This window comes from Eulemur rufifrons, chromosome 7 (genome assembly GCF_041146395.1).
Source record: "Eulemur rufifrons isolate Redbay chromosome 7, OSU_ERuf_1, whole genome shotgun sequence".
In the NCBI taxonomy this organism is placed as follows: Eukaryota; Metazoa; Chordata; class Mammalia; order Primates; family Lemuridae; genus Eulemur; species Eulemur rufifrons.
The window spans coordinates 13,224,319-13,251,030 of record NC_090989.1 but is presented as its reverse complement, the minus strand read 5'-3'; the positions used below and the strand labels follow the sequence as shown (position 1 = coordinate 13,251,030).

At 42.2% G+C, this 26,712-nt stretch overlaps 1 protein-coding gene across 9 annotated transcripts in view; it reads right to left on the bottom strand.

Annotated features, from left to right (window-relative positions):
• The window catches only part of TIAM1 (TIAM Rac1 associated GEF 1), a 353,935-nt gene that overhangs the window by 46,953 nt on the left and 280,270 nt on the right, over positions 1-26,712 (bottom strand). For all 9 annotated transcript variants that reach the window (XM_069472356.1, XM_069472358.1, XM_069472361.1 and 6 more), the window contains 4 exons: positions 25,216-25,320; positions 19,183-19,264; positions 13,159-13,245; positions 8,060-8,284 (listed from right to left, as the gene is read on the bottom strand). In XM_069472356.1, the coding sequence (XP_069328457.1) occupies positions 8,060-8,284; positions 13,159-13,245; positions 19,183-19,264; positions 25,216-25,320 (499 nt within the window). The remainder of the gene's footprint in view (positions 1-8,059; positions 8,285-13,158; positions 13,246-19,182; positions 19,265-25,215; positions 25,321-26,712) is intronic.

Genomic DNA, 26,712 nt, shown 5'->3' with positions numbered 1-26,712 from the left:
TGATGTGTGAATTCTAAGCCAAGGCCTCAAGTGATTTTGCAGTTTCTGGTCTTGCCCTCCACACCCCCTCTGGAATTCTGAACCTACCATACAAAGAAATCTCAAGCTAGATCTTGAGAATGAGAAACCTGAGCAAGAGGAGGCCCAGCTACCAATCACCAATCTTGGGAGTGAGTCCATCTTAAACTATCCAGCCCCAGGCAAGCCACCAGATGACAAAGCCACATGAGAGACTCTAGGTAAGGACAGCAGAACAACCAACCAGCTGAACCTGGCCCAAACTGCTGAGCCACAGAACAGTGAATAAATAAAATGGCTGCTTTAGGGTCATTTGTTACGCAGCAGTAGATAACCAACAAGTGGTTGGGGAAGTTTAGTGATCAAAGAAAGTCAGAAAGACAGGAATTGACAGTGGTGCACTTTAAGAAAGCTGAGGAGAGACGCCAGCATGGCAGGAATAGGAAATTCAAGTGGGAGAGGCAATGTTCTCGCTCCCATACTTCAGGGCCTTCTCTGAACACCACAACAACATTGTCGAGGTTTTTTTGGAAATCCCATACACACAGTTTTGCAACTTCCTACTCCAGCTTCCCCTTTATTACCAGAGACTTCCCTAACAGCAGACACTGAAGGAATTACCTTCTTTGTTCTGGACATTCCTGCCCCCATTTACGTACCAGGAAACAACAACACAACACACAGCTCTGCTAACAAACAGGACCTACACAGGCCATCTCAAAAGCTGCTATAAATAAACATCATTGTTGTGAACAGATAAAATCATTTGTTTGCCTTTTAAATTACTTTCACATTATAACAATGTCTCTGTGACTAAGAAAACCTTTGCAACTGGTACATCTCACACACTGTCACCTGGACAGACAACAAGGAGATTCAGGGCAACACGAACACATTCGTGGGCGTTTACATTTAGATCCACCTTTCATTTACTCAGGTTAGACACATGCACGTTGGCTTCATTTAAGTCCAGGTGGGATTTAAATTTAAGGGAGGAGAAAATAATTCTTGCCTCATGCGATGTGTTAACAATGTGTGTTAAGCAGATCCTCCAATCTAAACACTTCCCAAGGGGAATAATTATAACACTGATTTATTAAAAGGCACTTATTCATGTCTGAGTTTAAATTTCCGAGGGGAAAAGATGGTTGAGGAGGTACTGCAAGAAAAAGGTTAGACACGGCCAAGAAAGACATCTAGCTGGAATTCAATTCTTAGGCTAGGATTTGATTTTGATTTGCAGTCATTTTACTACTATATGATTAGAAGAATTCCATATAAACCTCCCTAACATAGAAGAGGAGCAGAAACACCTGCCCCTCCAACAAAGCTAAAAAACAAAAACAGAACTATTATAGAGCAACAAACAAACAAGAGGGGAGAGCTAAACATATACTATAGGGGAAAACATTACAACTTTAATTTGCTAGACAAATAATAACTTCTTTCCAGTCAAATTTTGCAAAATCTCAGTGTTTTTGCCTCCTATAGACATTTTAAAATCCATAAAAACTGTAGATTTAGGCGTTACTGATTCTGTCGGCTTGTTGTGAAAGTCAAATGTAAGGTATGTTAATGATGGTTAAAAATGTAACAATTGAGGCTCTTAATCTCCAAAGCATTTCCCCACACACACACATGATTTGACGGGTGTCATCCGGATGGCGTCCCCACCCCGGCCACCGCAGGGCAGCAGAGCAGGCCATCGCTGTGTGACCAGCGGCGTGGCACGCCCACAGTCAGCAGGCGCACACGGCGGCTCCGAGTGTTATCGACAAACAAACAGAGGACCATGTGCTGCTGAGGATCTGTCTGTGAGACTTCAGAGAGTCGGAAGCCCTGCACCATATTTGTTTGTGGGAAGATAAATCTGTGCAGTTCCTCTTCCCTTGCTGCTCCCCCTCGCCGCCTGACTGCCTTCGGTTTTCAGCAGCAAGCTCCAGGCACTCTCCACGGCACATCAGACCAAAACAGAAGCTCACGCTCCACGGGTACTGCGCAGAAGCACGTCCTGTCCGCACAAGCAGCTGTCCGTGCTTGGCACTGAATTCCTCACAGTGCATCAAGGAGCCTTAGGCTTTCATGGTTATCACAGGGGCCTTTCCTGTTAAACAAACGCCGCTCAATCTACTTCCTCCAGGGGGGACCTCTGACTGACTCCAGACCACAGGCTTCCACGTAGCATCACACAGATGCGCCCGGAGCTTATCAAGGGGTCTGACTCTCCAACAACATTGGCCCCGATTGTCTTTAACACGCTGCAGGTCTGGTGTCAGCCACAGATATTCAGCTTTCTCCCGGCTCAGCTGCAAGAATAACCATTTTTCAAGTAAGAAGCAGCTTCTGTCCTCAGAGCTCTGGCAGTGTTATTGTAAAACCAAGGCACCTGCTTTGCCCCAACTGGTCAAGTGGAATTCTAGGGACAATACAGCAGAGCTGCATTCACCACAAAAATAAAATAAACATGAGCCCTAATAACAGAGCTTAAAAAGAAAGAGAGATAAACAGGCGTTTGAAGCCTCAGAAAGACACTAATGATGCTGCCTGAACTATGATTCTTGTAACTTGCATAAAAGCTACAGTTTTGCATAATTACTTTTACTTTCGTATAATTGCATTTCTTTTTCTTAGCTCTTCCCTTGTTTCACAAAGGGAAAAAAAAGCCATAAAAGGGTATTTGTGTTGGAATTCTCTCAATAAATGCTTTACAATTTTTTAAAAAATTATTTTACATCTAGATTTGCTTTGTCTTCCTATATAGATGTTCCCTGAAATATTTCCCTAACTGGGTGAAACAACTGTACCTTCTAATAAACTAGGCCAATGGTTCTCAACTGGGGGAGGTTTTGCCGCCCAGTGGACATTGGGCAATGTCTGAAGGTAGGTGTGATTGGCAGTACTTGGGGGAGGGTGCATGCTACTGTCTTGCACCGGCTTGCAGGGAGACCGATAAACACCAGTGCACAGGACAGCTCCCCACAACAAAGAATTGTCTGGCCCCAAATGTTGATAGTGCTAGATGAGATCAGTATTCAAAAGAAATCACACAAGAACACGAGAGAGCCTTTTTGGAAACCACGCAAACACAGTTTTGTAACTTCCTACGCCAGCTTCCCCTTCACTCAAGGATCTATAGCAGTCACCGAAGGAACTATCTTTTTGTCCTAGACATCCTTCCCCCATTTTCCTACCAGTATGTACAAAAACAAATGCTTAAAAAAAGAAGAAAGAGAAGAAAGTAGCCCTGGTAAGATTTCAACAGGAACCTTACGGATGGCAAATGGCCAAGGACAGGAAACTGAGTCTCAGAGAGAACACGTAGGAGAGACCCTACTTGGGCAGCCCCTTGCTCTCTGAGCCAACAGAGCAGCCCATCCACCATAATTCCTCTGTACATTGAGGAAAAAGAGAATGGAGAAGGTACTCCAGGAACCAACAGATTTTCATCACAAAAATCTCAGTGAAGCAGAGCACAAAATGTGATCAACAAACTACAGAAGGTTTGCATGTCACCATAACATTCTAATTATCTGATCATTCCACTGAGACAGCAGTCACATACCTCGTAGGCAGTTAGGGCAGGGTCAGAAGGAGAAGGCAACAGGGTAAGAAAGCTACAGGAATGTGAGTATGCTTAGCTAAGATAAATGTACCAACAGGGACCCTTCAGCTATTTTACTTTAGCCACAACATCTTTATCTAAGGTAAAAGGGGGAATTCCTTTAATTGGGGCATGTGCACTGTTGAGGTGACCATGTCCCTAAACGAACTACCTTCACTGACATAGTAAAAATGACACCTACCAGTGCTGTGACAGTTTACAAATGCCGCAGCAACTCCCGGAAGTTACCCTGTACGGTTAAGAAAAGGGAGAGTTCCTGGTTCTAGGAACTTTCTACCCCTTTCCCAGAAAACCCATGAATACTCCACCCCAGCTTAGTGTATTATTGGGGATTAGCATAAAAAGATAGACCCTAACCCTAAGGTGGCACTGTTCCTTCTTGGAGCAGTCTGCCCTCTACCACCTTTGAGAGTGCACTATACTTTCTGTACTCTGTGTTTAACACATTTCTTTGCTTCACATGTGACCCTGGGTTTGAAGTCCTTCTTGTGTGGAGATCAAGAACCCTCTCTGCTGGCACGGGCGGTGGTCTGTACCAGGATCACCACCAAGGCAGAAAAAAAGAGGATCAATAACCAGGAAGAGTTGGTGACCTAAGGTCGTGGGTCCCAACCCTACCTGCACATCAGAATCACCCAAGGATTTTCAAGCAACCGCAACAAATGCACACTCAGACCCCATCCCAGACTAGGTGAATCACGAACCTCAGCAGTCTACACTAAAGAATTCATTTCTTTCCATTTGGTAAAGTAAGATATAAACAAGGTGTAACTCATCCAACTGATTTTTTTTTTTTCCATTTTTTTAGAGAGACACGGTCTCGCTCTGTCACCCATGCTGGAGTACAGAGGTGCAATCATAGTTCAGTGCAGCCTCAAACTCCTGGGCTCAAGGGATCCTCCTGCTTTAGTCTCCTGAGTAGCTGAGACTACAGGCGAGTGGCACCATGCCCAGCTAACAAGGTATAATTTATAAGCTTAGTTATCAGACAATTCACCCCTCGCAGAATGAGATAGAATCGAGGGCCATGAATGGATTGAAGAGGAGCAACATTTGGTCACAGGCAGAGAATTCTCATGTCCCCCGTAAGAGACTAGCTTCAGGTACAAACCATTTATTGAGCACTTACCAGGTACTATTCTAAACACTTTATTTTCGTAACTCATTGAATCCTCACAGCCCCTTAGGGAGATGGGAGTGTGGTATTATCCCCATTTTATAGGAGGACACTGGGGCACAGAGAGATTAGGCATGACCTGTTCGTGGTCCTGAAGCTAATGAACATCAAAACCAACTTAGTCTCAAGGAACCTGGTTCCAGAGCCTACTCTTAGCCACTAGGCTGTGATGCTTTTACATGGAAGAACCAAACCTCTCTGTGAGAAAGGGGTTCAGAAATCATCCTACTTTGAAAGCTAATCACATACTTCAGTCATTCTCCAGGGAGGCTGCGGCCAGCAGGACAGCAGGGGCTCGGCTGCACCAGCCTCCAGCAGGCGGGCACCAGCCAGTGCTCACGTGGCCCCCAGGGTCCCCGAGACAGGGCAGGGCCCTCTCTCAAGGTTGCCAAACACCCACCTTAACACAGTCACTGCATCAAACCTCAAACCACCACTCAGGATGTTTCTTATTTTTAGTTACTTCTAAATTTAGATGGCGGTTACAGTCCAGCCTGCCATTGTACAAATTTTCTCAGTTGTTTTCTCTTCTGTTATAACTGCAGCTGTCTGTGCATACTGCCTTCTGTCTGCCTCATCATGGAGCAATCCTTCAGGGGACTGTATCCTGTTTACTTGCCTCCTCTTTACCTTCCACTGCTAAGGGGGGCCAGGAAGTGGAAGCAACCAGAAGGCAGGCAGAGACCCAGGCGGGGAGCCTGAGGGCCTTCTCCCCGGGCTGCTACTTGCCCAGAGTATTGGAGAATTCTTCTGGAATTTACAAATTTTGAAGCTAATTTAGAAACCTTACAAGAAAACCAACAATACAATTTTACTATCATGCTTTATTCTTGAATCAGTTTGATTTCCTAGCTTGACCAAGCAGACTTCGTTTGGATGGATTTTTGACCATTGCAAAATATGAAAGCATAAGGCAATTAAAACACAAAGAACAACACTAAAATGTACATTCAAGGACAGAATTGTGTCATAGTCATCGTTACACTTTAAGCATCTAGTTCGATGCCTGGCACACAGTAAATACTTAACAAATGTCACTTCCAAGTTATGACGACCATTTAATTGGGAAAAAACAAAGGGATGAATAAATTTTCTAGAGACGATTCCACTAAAGCTGCAGTTTTAATGTGTTGTAAACAATAGCAGGTTCAGTGGATTGAGCACACAGCTTCCAAAGCTGACTGGTCTGGAGGAGATGACATGTAACAGGGTGGAAAGGTCAGTGGTTTAGTTTAAAACCCACCACGGAAAACACAGGACAGCAACTGCATTTACAGAAACACTTAGATTTTTCTAAAACAGAAACACATATACAAGTGCATTTGTAATTTAAAAATTTAATTAATTTCCAAACAAATCCATACATATGTACATGTATATACACGTGTACAGAAATTTTTTAAAAGAAGAGAGAAATAGACCAAAACATTAACAATGACTGTCTTTTAAAGGAACAAATTGTGAGCAGTTTTAATCATGCTGTACATCAGGGGACAGCAAACTTTATCTACAAAGGTCAGAGAGAGTAAATATTTTTGGCTTTGAACACCTTAAGTCCTCGTCACAACTACTCAACTCTGCCGGTGCGGTAGGAAAGCAGCCAGAGACAAGAAGTAAATGAATGGGCCAGACTGTGACCCAATAAAACTTTATTTGCAAAAACAGGCACTAGGCTGGTTTTGGTCTGCGGGTTGTAGTTTGCCAACCTCTGCTTTATGTATTAACCCAGAGGAAGAGTTCAGACAGAAAAAAAGAAAACAAATAAACTTGAAAACACATTGTTGCTTATAGCATGTATGTCCAAGCTTATCAAATCTTTAAATAGTCTAACCCAACATAATGTCTCATTCGAAGCCATATTACAGAAACAGCTGTGTGAACTGCGTTTTAGGGGATCTAGCCTGCCATCTTGTGGTCGCATAAAAGAACAGCCCTTGAAGTCTGAATTCCCCCTTATTAAGGGTACACAACTCACTAGAGGCACTTTTTTAAAAATCTGATTACTGTGTGGGTACCACAATGATAGAATGAATCGAGGAAGTCAACAATAACCAAGAACAATCAATTCTCTGAAGCTTCAGTTTGTCAAATTCTTCCAGGGAGCCACTGAACAAAAGAATGAACTCTCACAGAGCTTCTGCTTCCTCAATCATCCAAGCTTCAGAAAATAATTTGAGAGACAACAATGGCAGGGCAAGAACACCCAACTACCTACAACTCAGACAACTCAGGTTTTGAACCAGAAGGCTCTTTTATTTTTTTTTAACCCAAGCTTTGCAAAGAGAAAATAATTACAAAACCGTTACTAAATCAACCCGAACCGTAGAACCCAGTCGTGGAGAAATCGGTGACAGCAATCTACGCTGTTCATTTGTTTGCTCGTTCACTCGCTCTCACTGAACAAGAACGGGTCACTTGTGGAACCAACCACGTGCAAAGAGCCAGGGAGACGAGGAACATGAACCCAGGCCCAGGAAACAAACTCAGGAGAAAGAAAGACGCATGCAAGTAAAAATTGTTTAATATGATTAGACCCACATGGAAGTCACATTCGCAAGGTCATTGGGGCCCAGAGGAGTGAGCTAACTCTGTGGGGTCCCAAGAAGACTTCAAAAGGCAGGTGGCATCACAGAGGCTTCTATTAGAATGAGCCCCAGTTGCCAGAGGGAGGGGGAAGGGAGGAAGAGCGCAGTGGAGTAGGGCAGGGGGCTCCACTGATGGGCTGAGGTTCAGACTTTGGGTTGGAAGAGCCCAAGAGACAAACAGAGCAAACAAGAGCTGTGCCTGCATTTCCACTCCAGGCACGCCAACTCATGTCCTTCCCCTACGCAGCAGGGAGAGCTGGGCTGGTGGTTGGGGGGATGGTGACAGGGAAGGCAGGGTAGGACTCAGAGTCTCAGCATCTTACATGACTCCCACACTTCTGGGTCTCCAAATCTATCCACAGCCAACAGACAGTGGCCTCTAACCACTCGCCTTTCTCCAAAATGACAAATAGCAGAAGCATTATCAAGCTTTCCATAGGTGACAAGTAGATTTGTTATTCCTGAGAAAAAACATTTCCTGCCGCTTTGAATTTCAACAGGAAGCACAGGGTAGTAATCAGCCCATCTCGATCACACATTTTAACACCACCTGCCAGACCAAAGAAGTCCACCAAAACATGCAAGCTGCGTGACAAACTTCCCCAGTCGTGGCCGAACCAAGCTCAGACGCGCCCCCAGCACCCTGCACAGACATACCTGGGTTGCTGGTGAGGAAGGCGAGGGGGCTCTCGCCGAGGTCTGCGGGGCCGTCCACTCGGTGGGGCGGGCTCCCCAGCAGCTCCGCTCCTCCCTCCAGCTCAGGGTAGGTCCTCACCAGGAGGCCCAGGGAGGGCTGCGAGAGGAAATCTTTGAGCATAGATGAGTTGAGGGTGCCTGCAGCGCGATTATTGATCTCAAGAATCTCATCTCCTGCTTTCAGACCTGCCAACGCAAGATGGAAAATTTTTAATTTTACACGCACGATCAGAACACAACAGCTCAGAAGCTCTTCTGTAAAAGGGCACACCAAGCTCTCCTGCTGTGGGACTCACAGCCGCAGGTGCTGCTGCAGCAAACAGGCTGCAGTGCTCAAATGTGATCGTCGGAGAGTCACGTGAGCCTCAGGTTCAGAAGGTTTGGAAGGTTCTAGATTTGGAGGTTACAGCACGCTGAGCCTGTCCCCAACACATCAATCAAACTAATTTATTCCTTCTTCAAGCGATGTGTTCCAAGCATCTGCCAGCTTCTCTTCACACATGCTAATTCTGGCTACCTTCCTATAATTTTGATGGGAAAAAATGGAAGTGTCTCTGATTATTGCGATCAGCATGTTTTGTGGGTGCTCGTGCTAGTGAACACTTGTGGCACAGCCAGTTAATGTCTACTGATCATTTCTATGGGATCAAAATGCAATGCGTTTCCTCTGGCTACAGCTACGGAAGTGAGGCTGTCGACTCCAAATACATTTAGAGATGACAGTTTACAGAGCCCAGTGGGATCATTTTTGCCCTTCCCCCGCCCCCTTTTAACTACATCAGGATCTTGGGGTGAATATCTTTTGGTCCCCAAAGGGTTTGCTACTTTTGCAAAGCATGCTGGGAAATTGCCAAAGTTTGAGACACAAAGGAACAGCCACAAACAAGCCCAGCCTAGAAGAACAGGAAGCTGAGATGCGGGCGCCGTTCAAACCCATATTCAAAGGACGTTGCACAGCTCGAGAAAGGGAGAGGTTGGGGAAGAACACGAAAGGCACTAACGTATTCTTTCAGCTAGGAAGGGAAAGGGAGTCCAACTTCTTATTTTGTACACTAATGTAGAAGAACAAACTGGAAAGAGGAAGTGAGCGAATGGCAAAGACAAACGAGGAATTGCGGAAATGAGAAGTGACCTGGCCCCTCAGGCATCCACACATTCCACCCGAATTCTGCAGAAAAAATGATTCTACAGAGAAGTTCTCACTTCCCAACTTCACTGAGTCACACGCCCTGGCTGTCCTGATTCGGGTTTCCAAAATATTTGAAATCAATTTTCTATCATGAAATACTCCAAGAAACATTATGGGTGGGAAGGGAATGAAATGGAAATGAGAATGTTTTCCTCCCTATCAGAGGCACAATTTTGGGAGGTAAAAGATTTTGGCACCACAATATTTGAATTAAAATATAAAATTTCTACATGTGAAAAACAGGATTTTTTTTTTTTTTGTTCTTTGTTTTCTGTTTAAGTGTTCTCTTGGAGACCGTCCTTTTTGGTTAGATATTAGGGAAGTAATATAAGGAGAAACAGACTTAAAAACCAAAACATCTATGAGTTTTTTTTAAAAAAGAAGTTATAGGTTTATACGACTGGCAGAGTAGGAGCGTGAAGTACGTTGTGGTCCCCCAAAAACATATGTCTACATCCCAGAAACTGTGAACATAGACATATCTGGAAAAAAGATCTTTCTAGTTATAATGAAGTTAAGGATCTTGAGATAAGATCACGATGGATTATCTATGGGCCCACGGACAAATGTCCTTGCCAGAGACGCACAGAACAGAGACCAAGAAAGGAGAAGGCTGTGTGGAGATGGAGGCAGAGATTGGAGTGACGCAGCCACCAGCCAACGAACTTCTGGAACCACCAGAAACTGGAAGAGGCAAGAAAGGATTCTCCTCGGCCTTCGAAGGCAGCACGGCCTTTGGAAACCTTGATTTGAGACCTCTGGCTTCTCCCAGGAATGCGAGAAAATACACTGCTGTTGTTTGAAGCCACCCAGTGTGTGTTTGTCCCGGCAGCCCTAGCAAACTGCTACAGGGGGCTGCCTGCCTGAGTTTTCCCAGGACGAATAACGATGCCTAACAGTTGTGAGCAACAACGTGCCTCGTCAGGGTCTCTCTGTCACAGCCTCCTCTGTCACTGTGGGCATGGCACTGAAGCTCCCCCAGCCTCAGTTTCCTCATATGTAAAAGGGATAAATGGGTTAAAGGAGATTAAACAAAATAATCCACGTAAAACTCTTAGCACAGCCCTTGGAATGCAGAAGACATTCAATAGATGTCAACTCTTGTTATTAATATTTGGTAGAAGAAAGAGGAAAACTTTTCTTTCTAACAGAAAATCATAGCCTGCTCAGAAACAATCCCTAGATGACCACAGACAAGTTGTGTGACATATCCAAGTAATCCAGAGTAAAGTGACACACTCCTTTCTTGACTGGGCTCCGTCCCATGTAACCATAAGGAAAAAACTAAAATGACAACAAATAACTCTGAGATGACTCCAAGAGTAGAATGATGGGCCAAAACAAACATGCCCAAGTGGGAAAGCAGTAAGTGTAAAATAACACACTTAGGTTCAAAAAGTCAGTTCTACAAGTACAGCCAACGTGAGGTCCAACTGCAAGCAGTCTATGTGTGGAGGGGAGTGAGTAGGACAGTGACTCTGGGGCTTAACCATCAGCTTGTTATAAGCCAAAAGCCCAATGTGGCTAACAAGAATAGAAAACCAAACTTAGGCTGAATTAATACAAACAGGATATTCAGATTCAATTGAGCTGCGTTCCACTAAACTCTCCCTGGCTGCACCACATTCTGATCATTTTAACAGGGACAGTGGCACCTTGTGTCCCACAGGCAATGACCAGAGTTGTATTTGATGTTCTAATGAATGGTTGAAAAACTTGGAAGTAGTGAATCTGGAAAAGAAAAAGACTGAGCTGTTATAATACGATGGACATCAAAAGCCAGCTAGAAAGAAGAATCAGGCAAAATCTAGAAGCTGGAGGAGGAGACAGACTGACAGAAGCTGGAGAAGGAGATTTTATAATCATATCCACAAAGAGGCTGTCTGATGCATAGCAAGCTCTCCATTGTGGGGTGGTGGGGAGGGGTCTTCATTTAAAGGCTAAATTTAACATAAAATACCCCAAATATCTTTGTTTGTGGTCCAGGAAGACAAAATGGGCACCGCTCTCGCCTCTGTTGAGAACAGTGCTCTACGGGGCAACCGGGCTGGTGCAGACGACCGTTCGACCGTTCATTTTCATCTAACACCAGGGTTCTCAGATGCAAAGAACTAAAACAGGATGTGACTGAAACCAGGGCGGCAGATTCCCCACCCCCGTGCCACACCACTGGCACACTCATAGTGCTGCAAGAGATAAAGATCAGTCTTTGGGTTTGAAGGGGAATAAACCCTGTCATCTCTGTTCTTAGCTGAGATACAGCTCACTGAATGTGTCAGACTCTGGCCCCAGGCTGCCTATGGCCTAGAAAATGGGGAAGGAAAATCTTTCTCCATGACACTTAGCAGCAGATAAATTATTTTGACTTTATTTCCCATTTGTCACACCTTTGCCCCTTCTGTACACAGCCAAGTCTGCGGGTTGTGCTTCTCCAATGTTTACAGCACAGGGCAAAATAACCCACACGGGTAGCTTGCAAGCCACAAACCACCCAGAACTAAGCTGCACCCAAACACAAAAGGAGGTGTTGAAGACCAGCAGTCGATCGTTCCCCCGAGCTGATCTATCCAGTGGTCCTTAGCAAAACTGATGCAAGTAACTACCTCTAGGCACAACTGGCCCAGATGTGTTGGTCTTTCACATTCAACAGGTATTATTTTGTCACTGCCTGGATGAAACTACACATTCCACAGCAGGAAGAAAGAAACAGAGGTGGATTCCAAGCCCCACCTACCTGTCCCTTTGGTTCATGGTGAGTACAGTGGGTTTAATAGTGTCCCCCCAAATTCATGTCTACCCAGAATGTCAGGATGTGACCTTCTTTGGAAATGGGAGTAGATATATATTGCAGGTATAATTATATATTATAATAATTGTATTATAATTATATAATATTGCAGATAATAATTAAGTTAAAATGAACTCATAATGATTTAGAGTGAATCCTAAATCCAGTGGTCAGTGTTCTTATAAGGAGGCCATGTCAAGACAGGAAAACACACAGGGAAGGCGGCCGTGTGACGTTAGGCAGAGATTGGACGGATACAGCCACAAGCCAAGGAATGCCCAGGATTGCCGGCAGCCACCAGAAGCCAGGAAGAGGTATGAGACAATTCTTCCCTCGGAGGTTCTAGAGGAATGAATCCTGCCAATGCCTTCAGTTCAGACTTCTGGCCTCCTGAACTATGACAGGATAAATTTCTTTCGTTTTAAGCCGCCCAGTTTGTGATCATTTATTATGGTAGCCCTAAAAATCTAACACAGTGAACAAGGAATCTAGGTTGAAATGATTCTCTTAGAAAGAAGATGGAGAGTTAGGGTTCCACAGGTAGCCCAAACTGCATTATGACATTATGAGCCCTTTTAGGGCCGAAAGGAAAAGGCAGGATGTGGCACAGGGAGGGGGAGGAAGGCTGAATCTTGGGTCCCTACATTCTCAACTTCTGCAAATATTCCTCCAGGAATGGAAGCAACAGAACATCTGGTTTGACGGAGCTCTGCAGGCTCAAGTAATGGCCAATGTCAACTTGGACCAGTGTGGACACAAGCACGGAGGGGTCTTCTCCCGTGCTCTGCTCCAGAAAGATCCCCCAGGAACTCCACGCCCTAGGAGATGGAGAAGGACGACCACCTATAATTAGAATGGAATTCCCCACCCGCCCCATGGAAATGGGCTCAGAATCAGATTTAAAATCCAAGAGTGTGACATTTCTTGCACACCTAAGTTAATGGAAGAAAATCCATATTTCCTGGAAGGGTTTTCAAGAGAGACAATGTTCCAATACTCTTTACACATGAATCCTTTGGACATATCTTTCTCATCCACCAGCTAGAGAAACCCAAAAGGCAAACAGGATACTCCTTGACTTACCTTTCTTGGAAGCTAAACCGGTTTCCTTCACACTGTTCACGTAGAGCCTTCGAACACCATCTTCCTCCACAGAAGAAAGTGAAAACCCTACGAAACACAAAGACAGAATGGCAGGGCTCACTCCTTCTGAATGTTTAGCAAACAACAGGAAGTGCCTGCTGTGAACGAGGTGTGCTTAGTGGTTTGGGTTAGAGTTTGGAGTGATTGTCTTTTCCCTGTTCCTTTTCGTTTACAAAGCAGAAAAACGTATTTTTAGATCACTCTGAAAGAGGTTGCTACTTGTAAAAATAAATATTACTAGGTACATCTATCTTCAAACTACCTACCTATCAACTCAAATAGAAGGAAATTATCCTGTTTTACCTTGCTTCCCAGTAAATGGCATTGTTTTGTCTTTTCCATACCCTCCTCCAAAGCAAAGAACAGAAAGATCAGCTTCCCTCATCAGAGCCCCCTAGACCAAATCTACGTCCTAAGATATGTTACAACTGTACTGTTTTACAGTGCGTATCCATCCATATGTGTTGCTATATAGACACCGCTTTAATTTAATAAAATTCTGCAAACAGGGATAAAAAGCACACTTTACAAATCCCATTTCACACTGAAACTGTAACTGATTTCACACTCTACTAGTATCTGATCATAAGATTATCTTATATTTGTCTGGGCTTCCAGAGCTCAAAGCCCATTAGTTAATTAACCTTGGGCTGTGCTACATCCTTCAGAAAGGAAGGCAGAGCAAGACGCAGACACTCTAAGTGGTTTAGGGATCCTGGGTGCTTCCAGTCCTAGGGTTACAAGCCCTGGTCAGCTTTGCTTCTGGACAGTCTCCTCTAAAACTCTTTCTTAATTAACCGAATGTCCACTACCATTACCTACTTTTCCAAAGGAAGAAAGGACCTTGACAGATACTTCAAAAAGGTGCAATGGGAACAGATACACTTGTAAAGATCTGCCATAACTTCAGCTCTGGGAGAAAAATCATCACACAATATAGATACCTGTCTTAATGCTGAGGGCAGAGGAGATAGGGGTTTTAAAACTCAGGCCAACAAAAAACGGAATAAATAATTACAAGATTGGTTTCCAGGGAGTCAGGGAGACTTTTTAGGCCATGTCATAATGAACACATGGCTTTTCGTTTAGTTCACAGGACCAGGAAACGGATAACCACACGTAGGCAGAACTGCCAACTGCCACCGCCCTCTCCGTTGCCGTAACTCCCCCAGACGGAGAACAGCACAGGCCCCCCTGAGGACTTTCCAAAGTCTTCATTTCATTCTCTTATTTTAAATTCCATTCTAACAGCAACTTTTAACTTTCACATTATGTTTCAGGAAGTCCCACTGAAATCAAAACATTTTTACAAATGAACCATTTAAGTGACATTAGCCTTAGCGTAGGTGTATTTATCTGCATTTCAGTAGAGAAGTTCTTTTTTTTCTAACCTGTTAGAACAGGTAGAGAGTCAAGGGCTATGTCGTGGGAAAGACTGGATAGGATTCATCAAAATAGAGGCATTTGCATTCTGAAATGCCATTATTCTACCAAATTCTGAGACTAAATTTTTTTTCTGTTAAAAAAAATTAGCACCCTGATGGGACACCAGGGAACAGCCTGCTTAATGGGACACCGCAGGAGTGGCAATGTCGAGAGCTTGCAAGTCACCTTAAGACAGAGTCGACAGAGATGGCTTCAGTACTCATTTGCTCCATCCCTCTTTTCTTGGTCTTCTTTTTTTTAATAATCACAAGGTTAAACACAGGAGTGGGGATGGGGGAGCCATCCCATCTAAGAACGGCAAACGACTATGAAATTTGCACAGGGCAACTGGGCACAAAGTACGAGTCTGAGAAACAGGTCAGACTTCTTTCCTTAATGGGGAAATCTCTGTGATACGAAAAAGGACAGATGAAACGATAACGGGCTTAAGTTCCTTTTTTGAAGATCACTCCAGTGGAAGCAGAAAATTTCCAAATGTAAACAGCGCTTTAGCTGTTAGGGAATTTGTATCGGGGGACCCTGACGGCCCTCCCCACATTCACTGGGCATCTCTCGCACTATGCCGGGTCTTGGAGTCTCCACTTAAAGGTACCTATACATTGCTCACCAGGGAGAAAAATTATAACCATATCCTACATTAACAAATATAAAGAAAATACTAAACATCTTACAGCTGGATTATTTTGAGGTGGATGAAGGATATCATGATTTTAACAGTTAATTAGCAAAGTCAGATTTTGTTTGTTTGCTTTAAATAGGATGGTAACATTTTAATTCTCAGCAAACAACTCTAAAACAGTCCAAAATGATTGCCAACAGGGGAAAGAGGGAGATTATTCAGCATTAATGAGTGTCTCCACCGACCAGAAGGCTGTCCGTTACTAAGACAGGAAAGCATCATGAATGTCACCTGCAATAATGATCTTGAGAATGAACAAACTTAATGAAGACACTAAGAAGACTAAAGTCATGAGATGAACAACAGAAGATCCTGCCTACTAGAACTCATAGCCAAAGAAAAATATAACATGATAAACAACAGAGAACTCCTCAAAACTAGAGTCCAGGATGCAAGGAAAACTCAGATAACAGGATGAGTGCAGACGCCTACAACATAAGGAAACATGACTCCATATGATAGTGTAAGAAGGAAAAAAGGAATGCTAAGTTGCTGAAACGATGCATTCTTCCACGTCAAGGCAGCCTAGGGCATCATGCTTAGTCTACGTACTGTCTAACTGCATATTTGGTCTATTAAATAATTTCAACAGTAAGGTCTGGGAATGACTTGAGTGCTGAGGTGGAGAGAGGAGCAGGGGAGAGAAATTACGTAATGTTAACTCTTTGAATGTGTTCAGCCAGTTGGATTATTGAATCATATTTTTCCCCTTAAAGTGTTCTAAAATGCAAAGCAGCATTTGGTTTGTATTGTTACATGTTTTTGTGTTGGTGTCATGTGCTAGTAGCTTTTACATATACTGAACTCCATATACACTGGAAGCCACACTTCGTTACGTGTTAATGTCAGATATAGATGGGCTGAATTTAGACCCCGTGGTAGCTTTTGAGTCCAGTGGCAACCAGGTGTCTTAGGCCTGGGGGACTCTTTAACCTCCTCAGTCAGTATGCTGTTAGAACACCTCATGCCAACATACACCTGAGCACCGGGAAGAAATGGTTTAACTGTGGTTATCAGCCGTACTTAGCAAGGCTTTTTAAAGTGAAGTCCAGGAAATGGTGCCAACTGTTTGCTACTGACCGTGATGTAAGGACAGAAATAGAGACTAAACATTGAGAACCTCTTACAGCAATCTCTCATCGCCACAACCTCCAAGCACAGGATTTTGTATTTTACAAAAGCAGTGGTGGTCACGAAAGACTGGAAATGAAAACAAAACAAAAAACCTACTTCTTTATGTCAACTAGTTTGAGAAGCACCATTTACAATACTCTTTAGATTAATGCCTGGTGCTCTATGACACCCTCAGTGTTATAGAATTGTTCTGTGAGCAATTCGGTGACTTTAACAAAAAGTATAGAAAGTATACAAAGTAGAGTGTGGGTTTTATGCCCAGTTCCTATTTTTGAGTCCCCAAATCATTCCATCTTAGAATTGGAGTCAAAGAGCTTTGAAATTCAGCCTTCTCTTGATCCTAGCTAGTTTACCCTTAACGAACAAAAATTAAGTAAATGAAAGAGAAAAAGAATAATCACCATGGAGCATCTGATTTTGGAGGCCCCAAAGCCTTAGTTATACCCCTGCTACCAATTACAGCTTCAGTTACTGAGGTCACACTTCTGCTGCAGAATACGCCTCTCATAAGCATTTATTCTTTGCCATCAAAACATCTTCCTAGCTTTATGATGTCTTTAGTTTAAAGGTCAAGGAGTAAACAGTGTGAAGGTGCAATGCAAGTGGCCAGGGCTTTGAAATTAGCTTCTCCTTTCATTAGACCAAAATACTCTAATGAGTGTTCTGAGATGAAGATTGTTTGCCTACGGGAGAAGGTGCAGAAAGAATATAATACTCTGATGCTCAGTTACATATTTAAAGATTTCAAATGCTGAAAGGTTTAATAACTTGATTCAGAGAGAAATCTAGAGATGTCTCGTTGTGTCTTGAGAAAAAAAAAAAATTCAGAGAGAAATATGTAGTAGTGTTTATGTTTTCCCACCAGGAACTTCAGTCTCCTTCCAACAAATACAGTAGGACCACACTTTTCTGCTCCCTTGTAGGGAGGTGTGACCGTGTGACTTGCTTTGGCCACTGAATTGGGAGTGAGCCCACACTGGCTTCACCACCTCCTCTCCTTCCCCTCTGCTAAGCGACAGGCAACATCCCAGGTGGCAGCTGCTCCAGGCCTGGGTATGGAGTGAGGACAACATATAAAGTCCCAGCCAACCTCCATAGGATGCGTGGTGAATGTGAGAAATACATTTCACTGAGCTTCGGTGACTGTTTGTTACCTCAGCTAACCTCACCGCTCCTGACTGATATAACACAGTATGGATTTCCCCACTTATTTTACCCAAGCACCAACTCTGTTACTATTCAAGCCATGCAGTGTAATGCTAAGTAAAGAAGACTAGTCTTAAACATATGGAAAGGATTATATATTTAACTACGCCAGAATGTAGGCAACCACGTAGAAAAGTGTTAACACAGCAGACCTCACTGCTGTTCTTCAAAAGGCCTACTTACAAGTTTGGCCCTTGGCTGGCATCTGAGAACTTAGATTTGGGGAGGGTTCCCAACACCGTAACGTGGCTGACTGTGCCTACACTGCTTGTACAAACAATGTGATTTATGGTGAACACCTACTTTCCTCCTGAGAGTCTGGACTTTAGGTAGGTGCTAGGCAGAGGATGCCTATGGGACCAGTCTCCAAAAATAGCACTGGGCACTGAGTGTCTAATCAACTTCCCAAGGAGGTAGCACTTCCCATGTGTTGTCATAACTTGGTGCAAGATAATCTCATTTATGTGACTCCACTGGGACGGGACTCCTGGAAGCTTGTGCCTAGCTTCCCCTAGACTTTGGCCACACACTTTTTCCCTTTGCTGACTTTGCTTTGTATCACTGTGCTATAAAAAGTCATAGTCATGAGTACAACTGTATGCTGAGCTCTGTAAGTCCTCCTAGTGCATCAGCAAACCTAGGGGTGGTCTTGGGAACACCAAACATGACACCAAAATAAGCTCCTTGTTAACATTATTATTTGTAGGGAAGGGAAGATAACACATATGTTTTTAGGAACGGGATGTGAAAAGATAATTTCTATATTACTAAAGTACATCATAATATATGTTAATCAAAAATTATAGGAGGCCACTATTTTGGACTAAACTCCTGCACTAGGCCCCAATAGACCAAACCAAACCACAGTGGAGTCACTCGTGCTAAATGCCACATCATTAATCTGAAACTTTAAGGAAGCAGATAGATCCCCAAACAGATTAGTTTTTCCTGAAAACAAGAGATTCCAGTCTACCTGAGTTAGCATGACAAGGAAGTCATTTTCTGCTTTAATCCTGACAAAGAAGTAGCCTGATGTGAACCAATCGGGATTTTTTTTTCTATTTTTCTTTTTCCTTGTTCCCACCTTACAAAACTCACTGCTCTGCCACCGCCCGGGGATAGCGCTCATTTTATTTTGTAGAACCAAGGCTGCCGCATTCATGAATGGCAAATAAAAGCTAATCAGATCTATAAATTTGTTGTGACTTTGTCTTTTGACAGACAAAATAATCTACTCCCAACATATCCATTTCCTTTTTATGATAGAAAAGCCCCAATGATTAAAATTATGGAATTTATGGCAGAAGTTTTCATTGTACCCAGGGTAAATCCCTTTCTTTTTCTAGTTTGACTGCTCTCCACAGCACAGAAGCCAGATAGGCTATCTGTTTTAACAGGACCCAAAGACATTTGAATGAATTGTAAATAAGTGCACCTTTACACAGGAAATGTCTTCACTTAAAACACAAACACCAAAGATGGAAGAAAAATAAACATACCGTAAGTGTCAGCAGCAGTATCTGACTTCTCAATGTGGATGCTCTGGGTGACTTTCGGACAGATTTCAATTTCTTTGTACAACTGAAAATTACAAAGAGGAGTCTAATTAGGATTTCATTATAAGTAACTTCTTAAGAATGGTCATGATTTCATAAATCTATTTTTTCACAATCGATACCTGACTGCAAATTTATATCACAACATACAGTATTTTTTTTTTTTAGGTTTTTTTTTGAGACAGAGTCTTGCTCTGTTGCCCTGGGTAGAGTGCCATGGCATCATCGTAGCTCACCACAACCTCAAATTCCTGGGCTCAAGAGATCCTTCCCCCTCAGCCTCCCGAAAAGCTGTGACTATAGGCACACACCACCATGCCCAGCTAATTTTTCTATTTTTAGTAGAGACGGGGTCTCACTCTTGCTGAGACTGGTCTGGAACTCTTGAGCTCAAGCGATCCTCCCACCTCGGCCTCCCAGAGTGCTAGGATTACAGGCATGAGCCACCACGCCCAGCCTACATCGCAGTCTTTATTGAACTGAACCCATCAAGAGTCAAAGTAAAACCTTATAACTCAAATTCTCAAACCTAGCTATAGTTTGGTTTCTACATAATTTCTCGACATCATTCTGTATGTCTATTTTCACCCTATCTCTACCATAGACCCAAAAAATAGTGCTAAAGTAATCGAAATCACCAGTACCGGGGAAAAATCATTTATTAAAATCATGAAGAAGTTACAGAGATCTTCGTATGGGAATCATGGAAATAGGAGAAATCTCTGTGCTTCCATTCTTCTCTGTTCACACACTATTTTTGCCCGAAAAGCTCATGATAGCATAAACAAGCAGAGACAAATGACAGCACTGAAACATACCACAAATCATGTAAATAGAGGATATTTTCTCCTAGCCACTGAACTGTCCCAAAATTAGCTAGAAAACTTAAGTACACAAATTCATCAACCCTCTAAAAACCCAATAAAGCCTGGAAAAAAGAGCTTTTGTATAAAGCCAAGATAAGAATAATGTTCACACATCAGAAACGTTGTCACTTAAATTAATTTAATTGATATTTCATTTTCATATGTCAGGGCCTATCATCATTAAGAGACAGTAATGAAGTTCCAACCATGTGTCACGCCTCTCACACTAATTCTATGAGATAATTATGACCTCCATTTTACAAATAAAGGGAATAGTCTGGAGAGAAAGCACTTTCCTAAATTCAAAAAGCCAGTATGTATGTGCAGAGCTGGGATTTGAGCCCAGGTCTCACTAGCTCCAGAGCTTAAGCTCTCTCCACTGTACTACAAGGCCTCCCAGACCAGCTCTTGTTGGATCTCAGAGGTATCAAAGTAAAGGGAACCTACCTACCTCCTTAGGTAAGTAAGTGAAAGGCTTAAATCCAAAATGTATGATAAAAATCCAAAAATAAATCAACGTGTCAAAGGCTCATATGGAACTTAGAAATTATTATTCCATCTTGAAATGAAAATCTTGAAATGCTGAGTCAAGGTCAATAGCAGAAAATCTGTCCCTTAGCACCTCTAACCACACAGTCATTCATCCAGAAATAATTTTATTCAGGCAAGTAGAAAAGAACAGCCAGTCTCTTTACTTGCTTTGGGCATTTGAGAGGTGAGCATAATACTTAGGACTGGGGAGCCTGAAAACCAGTTTGGTCAATAGAACGCCAAGGGCAGTGGGGGGCCAGGACCATCCATAGGACAGTCTGGATCTTCTCGAACATCTTGACTTAATGCAACTTCCACCAAATGCAATAGGTTAAGGGCATAGCTGAGTGCGGTTTTATTTTATACTTCAGAAATTTTTCATACAAATTAATTACCAGATAATAGTCACCAAAACTCTACATACCAAATTCAATAAAATTTACCAATATATTTCAGAACAGCACAAAATACTCAATGAATGAAACGTTATCAACTGTGTTCACTTCAACGTAGTTTGAGCCTTAGTTTTATTTTCTTAAACTTCCTTGAGAGCCATACCCTGCCCCCAGGTGGCAGTATTTAACTGCTTGTTCTACTTGTTTCCAAACAGAGCCAGTGGGAATAACGCTTGTGAATAATCGTCTTTCATAATCCTACCTCCTACTTTTCTTTGGAATTAGTGTGAAAGGCTTTGTGTCTTTTGCTGGTCTCAGACAATCACTCAGTATCACATAGGCCCCTTTTGGCCAAATGTGGGCTGGTTAGACTAAAGCCACCTTTAGTGAACAACACTAATAAAATACATAAAATTTCAAGAAGGGTCTATACTTTAAAATATATTTTCAATGCAACCACACTATCTGGATCTAGAAATTTTGCAATTCCGTATTTTTATACGTAATACCTTTAACAATGAAGGATCCTACATAGTCCTTTTATTTTGTTCAATCAAGGATGTTGCATGTTTTCTTTTTACAAAAACCAGCTGAGAGGATCATCAGATTTTAAGAAACAACTTGTTTATCCAGGCACTTGAGTTCTCACAAAATCACCATCGTTTCTTTCTATCTTTCCTTGGCCTGGTCCAAGCCACCATCTCCTCTGGCCCAGACTACGGCCCCCTGGCCTGCTGCAGGCCTTGCACGCCCACCCATCCACTTACGCCCTATGGGCCACTCCCCACACATCCCCAGAGTGAGCCTGTTATAACAGAGCTCAACTAGGCCCTTTCTCGCTGGGGTTCCCACTGCACCTAGGTCCAACGTGGCCTGTCCTGCTTCCCTCCTCCCCTCATCTCCTCCATTCTCCGATTTCATACCCTCCCCACCACTCTCCTCACACACCAGCTAAGCCACCTCCACCTGCCTGGCCTTAGCCAGCTTTGTGCCCTCAGCCTAAAACACTTTTCTCCAAAATACCTCTATGACCCTCTCCCTCACTTCTCACCTCCCTGTTTGACGGCCACATCTCAAAGAGCAACACGACCAGCTTCTAGATGCCCCATCTCTCTCTATCCACATGGCCTAACTTCTTGCTTCTCCAACTTTGAACACCCCCTGACATATAACACATTTACATGGGTTTATACCTATCTATGCAAACTTGAATACAGGTTCCACCAGGAGCAGAGTTTCTTCCGGCGTATCCCCAGCACCCTGAACAGCTAGTGCTGAGCACACACGTGAGAAATAAATATTTGCTGATGAATGAATAAATAAATTGATCAGCGTTATTGCAAACTCTTTATTCCCACCTGTCACTTTAAGAACAAAAACACATTTACTGCGGATCTTTACAAAGTGCCTCCACAGACTGCAACCATGTTCATGATCATTCTGTGGACTGGACTCAACAAATAACTAATTATGAAAAAGTAGCCAAACTTCTACTAAGACACAGCCAGCAAAGCAATAAACTGATGACTCTTCCTGGTTATTCACAAGCAAGAGGATCTCCTGACCCCGCAAATAAGCACACTAGACCCTCCAATAAGATCTTTAAAATTTAGTGCACACTCTTGCTAATAACTATTCACCTTACCACTAAAGACTGTTTGACAAATCGGTGGCATAGAATAAAATATTTTGGGACAGTCATATATGAGTGAGTCATTTATGAGGAAATGACTTCCAACACCTACAAGTTTCCTTTGTCCATCAAAATCAAGATGAAGGTGAGCTAGGGAGACCAATTAACCGTGTGTGGTCTGATGTTTGCTCAGGAAGGGACGATAAATTAAATACCTGCAAACTCAAAAAGCATCGAGGAACGCTGTGTGTTCAGAAAGTCCCTGACTCAGAATGACATTATACCTAGCTTAATGGCCTAAAGCAGGGGTTCAAAACCAGGGACCCAAGGATTAGAATTAACGTGGTCTATGAACTTGAATGGTGAAAAAAATTGACATCTTTCTATTTACAAACCTTCTCCTGAACCTTAGCATTTTCTTTAATCATAAATGAACACAGGCAACAAACAGCAATATTAGCAATGTCTGTGACTTTATCATAAATAGAAATCACAGTTATTTTCATATCACATTCTAGTTACTGCTGATATCTCAAAATGTTATTTATGCTCATCACTATTTCAGAACAGTGGTAGCTACTAGACCTACTGCTGGTAGGTCTTGGAATTTAATGAGCTAATAAATAACCACATATATTATCTACAATTTTTAAATATTATTGATAATTATTTCAGTATGTTTAAGGCACAGGTAAGCCTATGTATTCTACTTCACGTAAATGAAAACATAATTCTGAGAAGGAGCCTGGAAGCATTACCAGGCTGCCAAAGGTATTTAAAGCACAAAATGGTTAAGAACCTTGGTAAAGATAGAGGTGCTCGAGTGAGCAAGACTGTGGCATTTGTTCCTTAGAGATCTCAGGGCTGGAGACCTTCAGAAACAGGGCAAAAACAATACCATGTTCTCTTTGTACTTTAGATTCTTCTAAAAAAAATTATAGTTATCATATGTATACACAAATTGTAGATCCAAACAGGCTAAGCCTAGTCTCCTATGTTGGATGAGGCCACACAATGGCCAAGGTTTAAAAACAATAAATGAGTCAATACAATTTCAAAAGCTATGTCTGAAGTACCTACACCTCATATGTATGATCTCTGTAATTTAGGATGTGAAATAGTCATTAATGCCAATATGCAAAATAAATGATCTATAGCTATTTGAGTGTTATCAGCAAAGCACTTCCCTTTTTTAAGTAAGGAAAAGGTTTTCTTTCCTCTACTCATAGAGCACAAAGACTGGGCTTTTCTCCATGCCAGAGAAAGAATATATCAACCTCTGTAATGTCCCCCCTTCTATGAACACCTATTGATCTGCGTAAGTGACGGTTGCAAAAGGGCTCATCATGTTATCTTCTTCTATTGCACAACATGCTAGCAGTGTTACAAAAGCACACCCTTTCCTATATTTCCTTAAAAACCACTTAAAAGGGCACAAAAATCACCTTTCAGGATGACAGAAATGTTCCAAATCATGATTGTAGCAGTGGAAACACGACTGTATACATTTGTCAAAACTCATCAAATTATGTCCAAAAAATTGTGAGAGCTTTATTACACGTAAAGTGCACCACAACAAAGTTGATTAAAAACACAATTTCCTCCTAATTTTTAAATCATGCTTCCCCTTTCCAAAAAGAGAATATTTGGGTTTAAATTTTCAGTTCCACTTTCTGTGGTGAAGCCCTGCCTGAAGTCATACTGTACTCACATATCCATGGCAGGCAGCTCCCCAGCCCCCAGAGGAATGACTAAGTACAGACAGAGCAGAATGAACTCCAAAATAGAGGCGCCTTGCTCACAAAATGTTTCTTTACTGGAACTAAAAAATGCACCACCCCGCTAACAAAAGAGGAACTCGTTACTGGTTTATTACAATAACAACCATTGGCATCTATGATGTGAGCCATTATCTCCAATCTTTCCAAAATCCTAGAAATTAAGTATTATCATCTCACTTTTTTTTTTTTTTTGGCCAATTCCACATGATTAGAAAATAATAAGACAGCTATACAAAGCCAGGTCTGGTTCAGAACCCAAGTCCTATAAGTATGTTAAAACTCAAACGTACACAAACATCCCCAATAATCCATATATATACAATTCCGAAAGGCTGGACATATAACTAGATGGCAGCTTGTTTCACCCCACAAGATTTGACCCATCGGTTTCAATACACATGTGGAAGCCACACAAAATTGAAGTTAGTACTTTTTTCCTGACAACAGCCAGCTGATCTTTGAGTCACCAATTTAAAATAAAAGACTGTGAATGCTGCAAGGAAAGCTACTGATAATGATTAAAACTGGAAGAGTTCGCTCTGGACTTGGATTTTGCACGCTAGCACAGCACTGCATAAACAAAGGCGGCATTTCCACCCTGCGGAATCTGTGTGATAAGTAAGGCCAGCTCCACCAACTCCGGGGCTCCGAATGAAGCTCATTTATTTTAGAACTCGTTCCACTCCACCAGCTACAATTAACACAAGTACACATATAATTTGAAAATAATCTCCTACAAAATGTACTTGGACAACGGTCATAAACATTACCAGCTCGTAAATGTCCTCCTCGGGCTGCGGAACGTAGTGCTGCATTTTGTTTTCTATTAGAAATTTCAGACGCAGGTAATGAGCAGAATAATCCAGTTGATGTGTCTGGAACAAAAAAAAAAAAGAAAGAAAGAAAGAAAATGTGTGTTTTCAATAGTAAACAGGAGCAATCAGTTCTCCACTGACATACGATAACATATTCCCCCAAAACAATACAGATTTGTTAATGCATAGGGGTATTAGGTTTCTATAGTTCTTTAAAAATTTGCATTCAAAACTCAAACATTAAAATACTTTTCATTGAACACATCAGTAACATTCCACAGGTGTCTTAGGATTCCATGGCGACAACTGAGTCACATCTTCACTGCCCCTATTTGATTTATTGAGCCCTCCAACACTGGTTTTTCAACAAAAACCATCAGATCAAAGAGGCCCTTAAACATAACTTCAAGCATACATAGTTGATTAAAGAAGAAAAGTGTCAAGAAAGGCAAGAAAGTACTGTATTTACAATGGGAGAAAAAAAGCTGTGCCCAAGCGAAGTTGTTTTCTTAACCACATGGGGACACTGGGACAGTTGTTAACAGTTCATTTGCAAGCGAGTCAGTGTGAAGACAAGGCATTTGGATTTCAGTCTTATTCATATACTCCCCAAGGGAGAATCCCTCCGGGGGCAGTGCAAACAGGCATGTGTCCAACTATGGAAACACACTGAATGACTTGCTCAAAGAAAACAATTCTAAAATAGTTCAGGATTGAGATTTCCAGGCTTTCTCCTTTGGTTCAGGATGGGTCAATGGATTTTTTTTTTTTTCCCTATCTAAAAAATCATCCTCGAATGAAATTTGAGGAATAAGCAATAGTAGCAACATGGTTTTATAAATAATTCTCAACAGTCAAGAAGATACAGAAAAAAAATTAAGAAAATGCTCTTTGAAAGTCACACGGCAACATGAAAATATATTGCTAGAGAGAAAATGTTTAAGCCAAGGAACTTTTTTAAGCATCCTTATCTTTTAGAGATATATCTTGAAGTGCTAACAGATAAATGCTATATCTAGAATTTGCTTCCAAAATAATCTAGAGTGGGGGATGTGAGTGAGTGAGTGGATAGATGAAACTTAATTTGATGATCACAGATTCTAGGCCATAGACACATGAGACTTTATCACATTGTTCTCTACTTTTATGTAAACTGGAAATTTTTCATCATGTGAAGGACTGAGAATACAGAAATTAATACAACATAAATGCAGCCCTCAGGAGTGTGTGTGGCTATGGGGAAGGGGTGTGCAGATGTGGGAGGTGGGGCAGCGATGTTTTAAATAAATGTACACATTGAAGACGGGCATCCTGCACTATTGCGAAAGCACATTTGCAGAAAATGGGAATGAGTTTGCTGAAAACCTAGCAAAATGATAAAGAGGTTTTCTTGGGAACCCCCAACCCATATCCTCTCCTGAGTGACGTGATAGTTTGAAGCCTGCTGTGCTG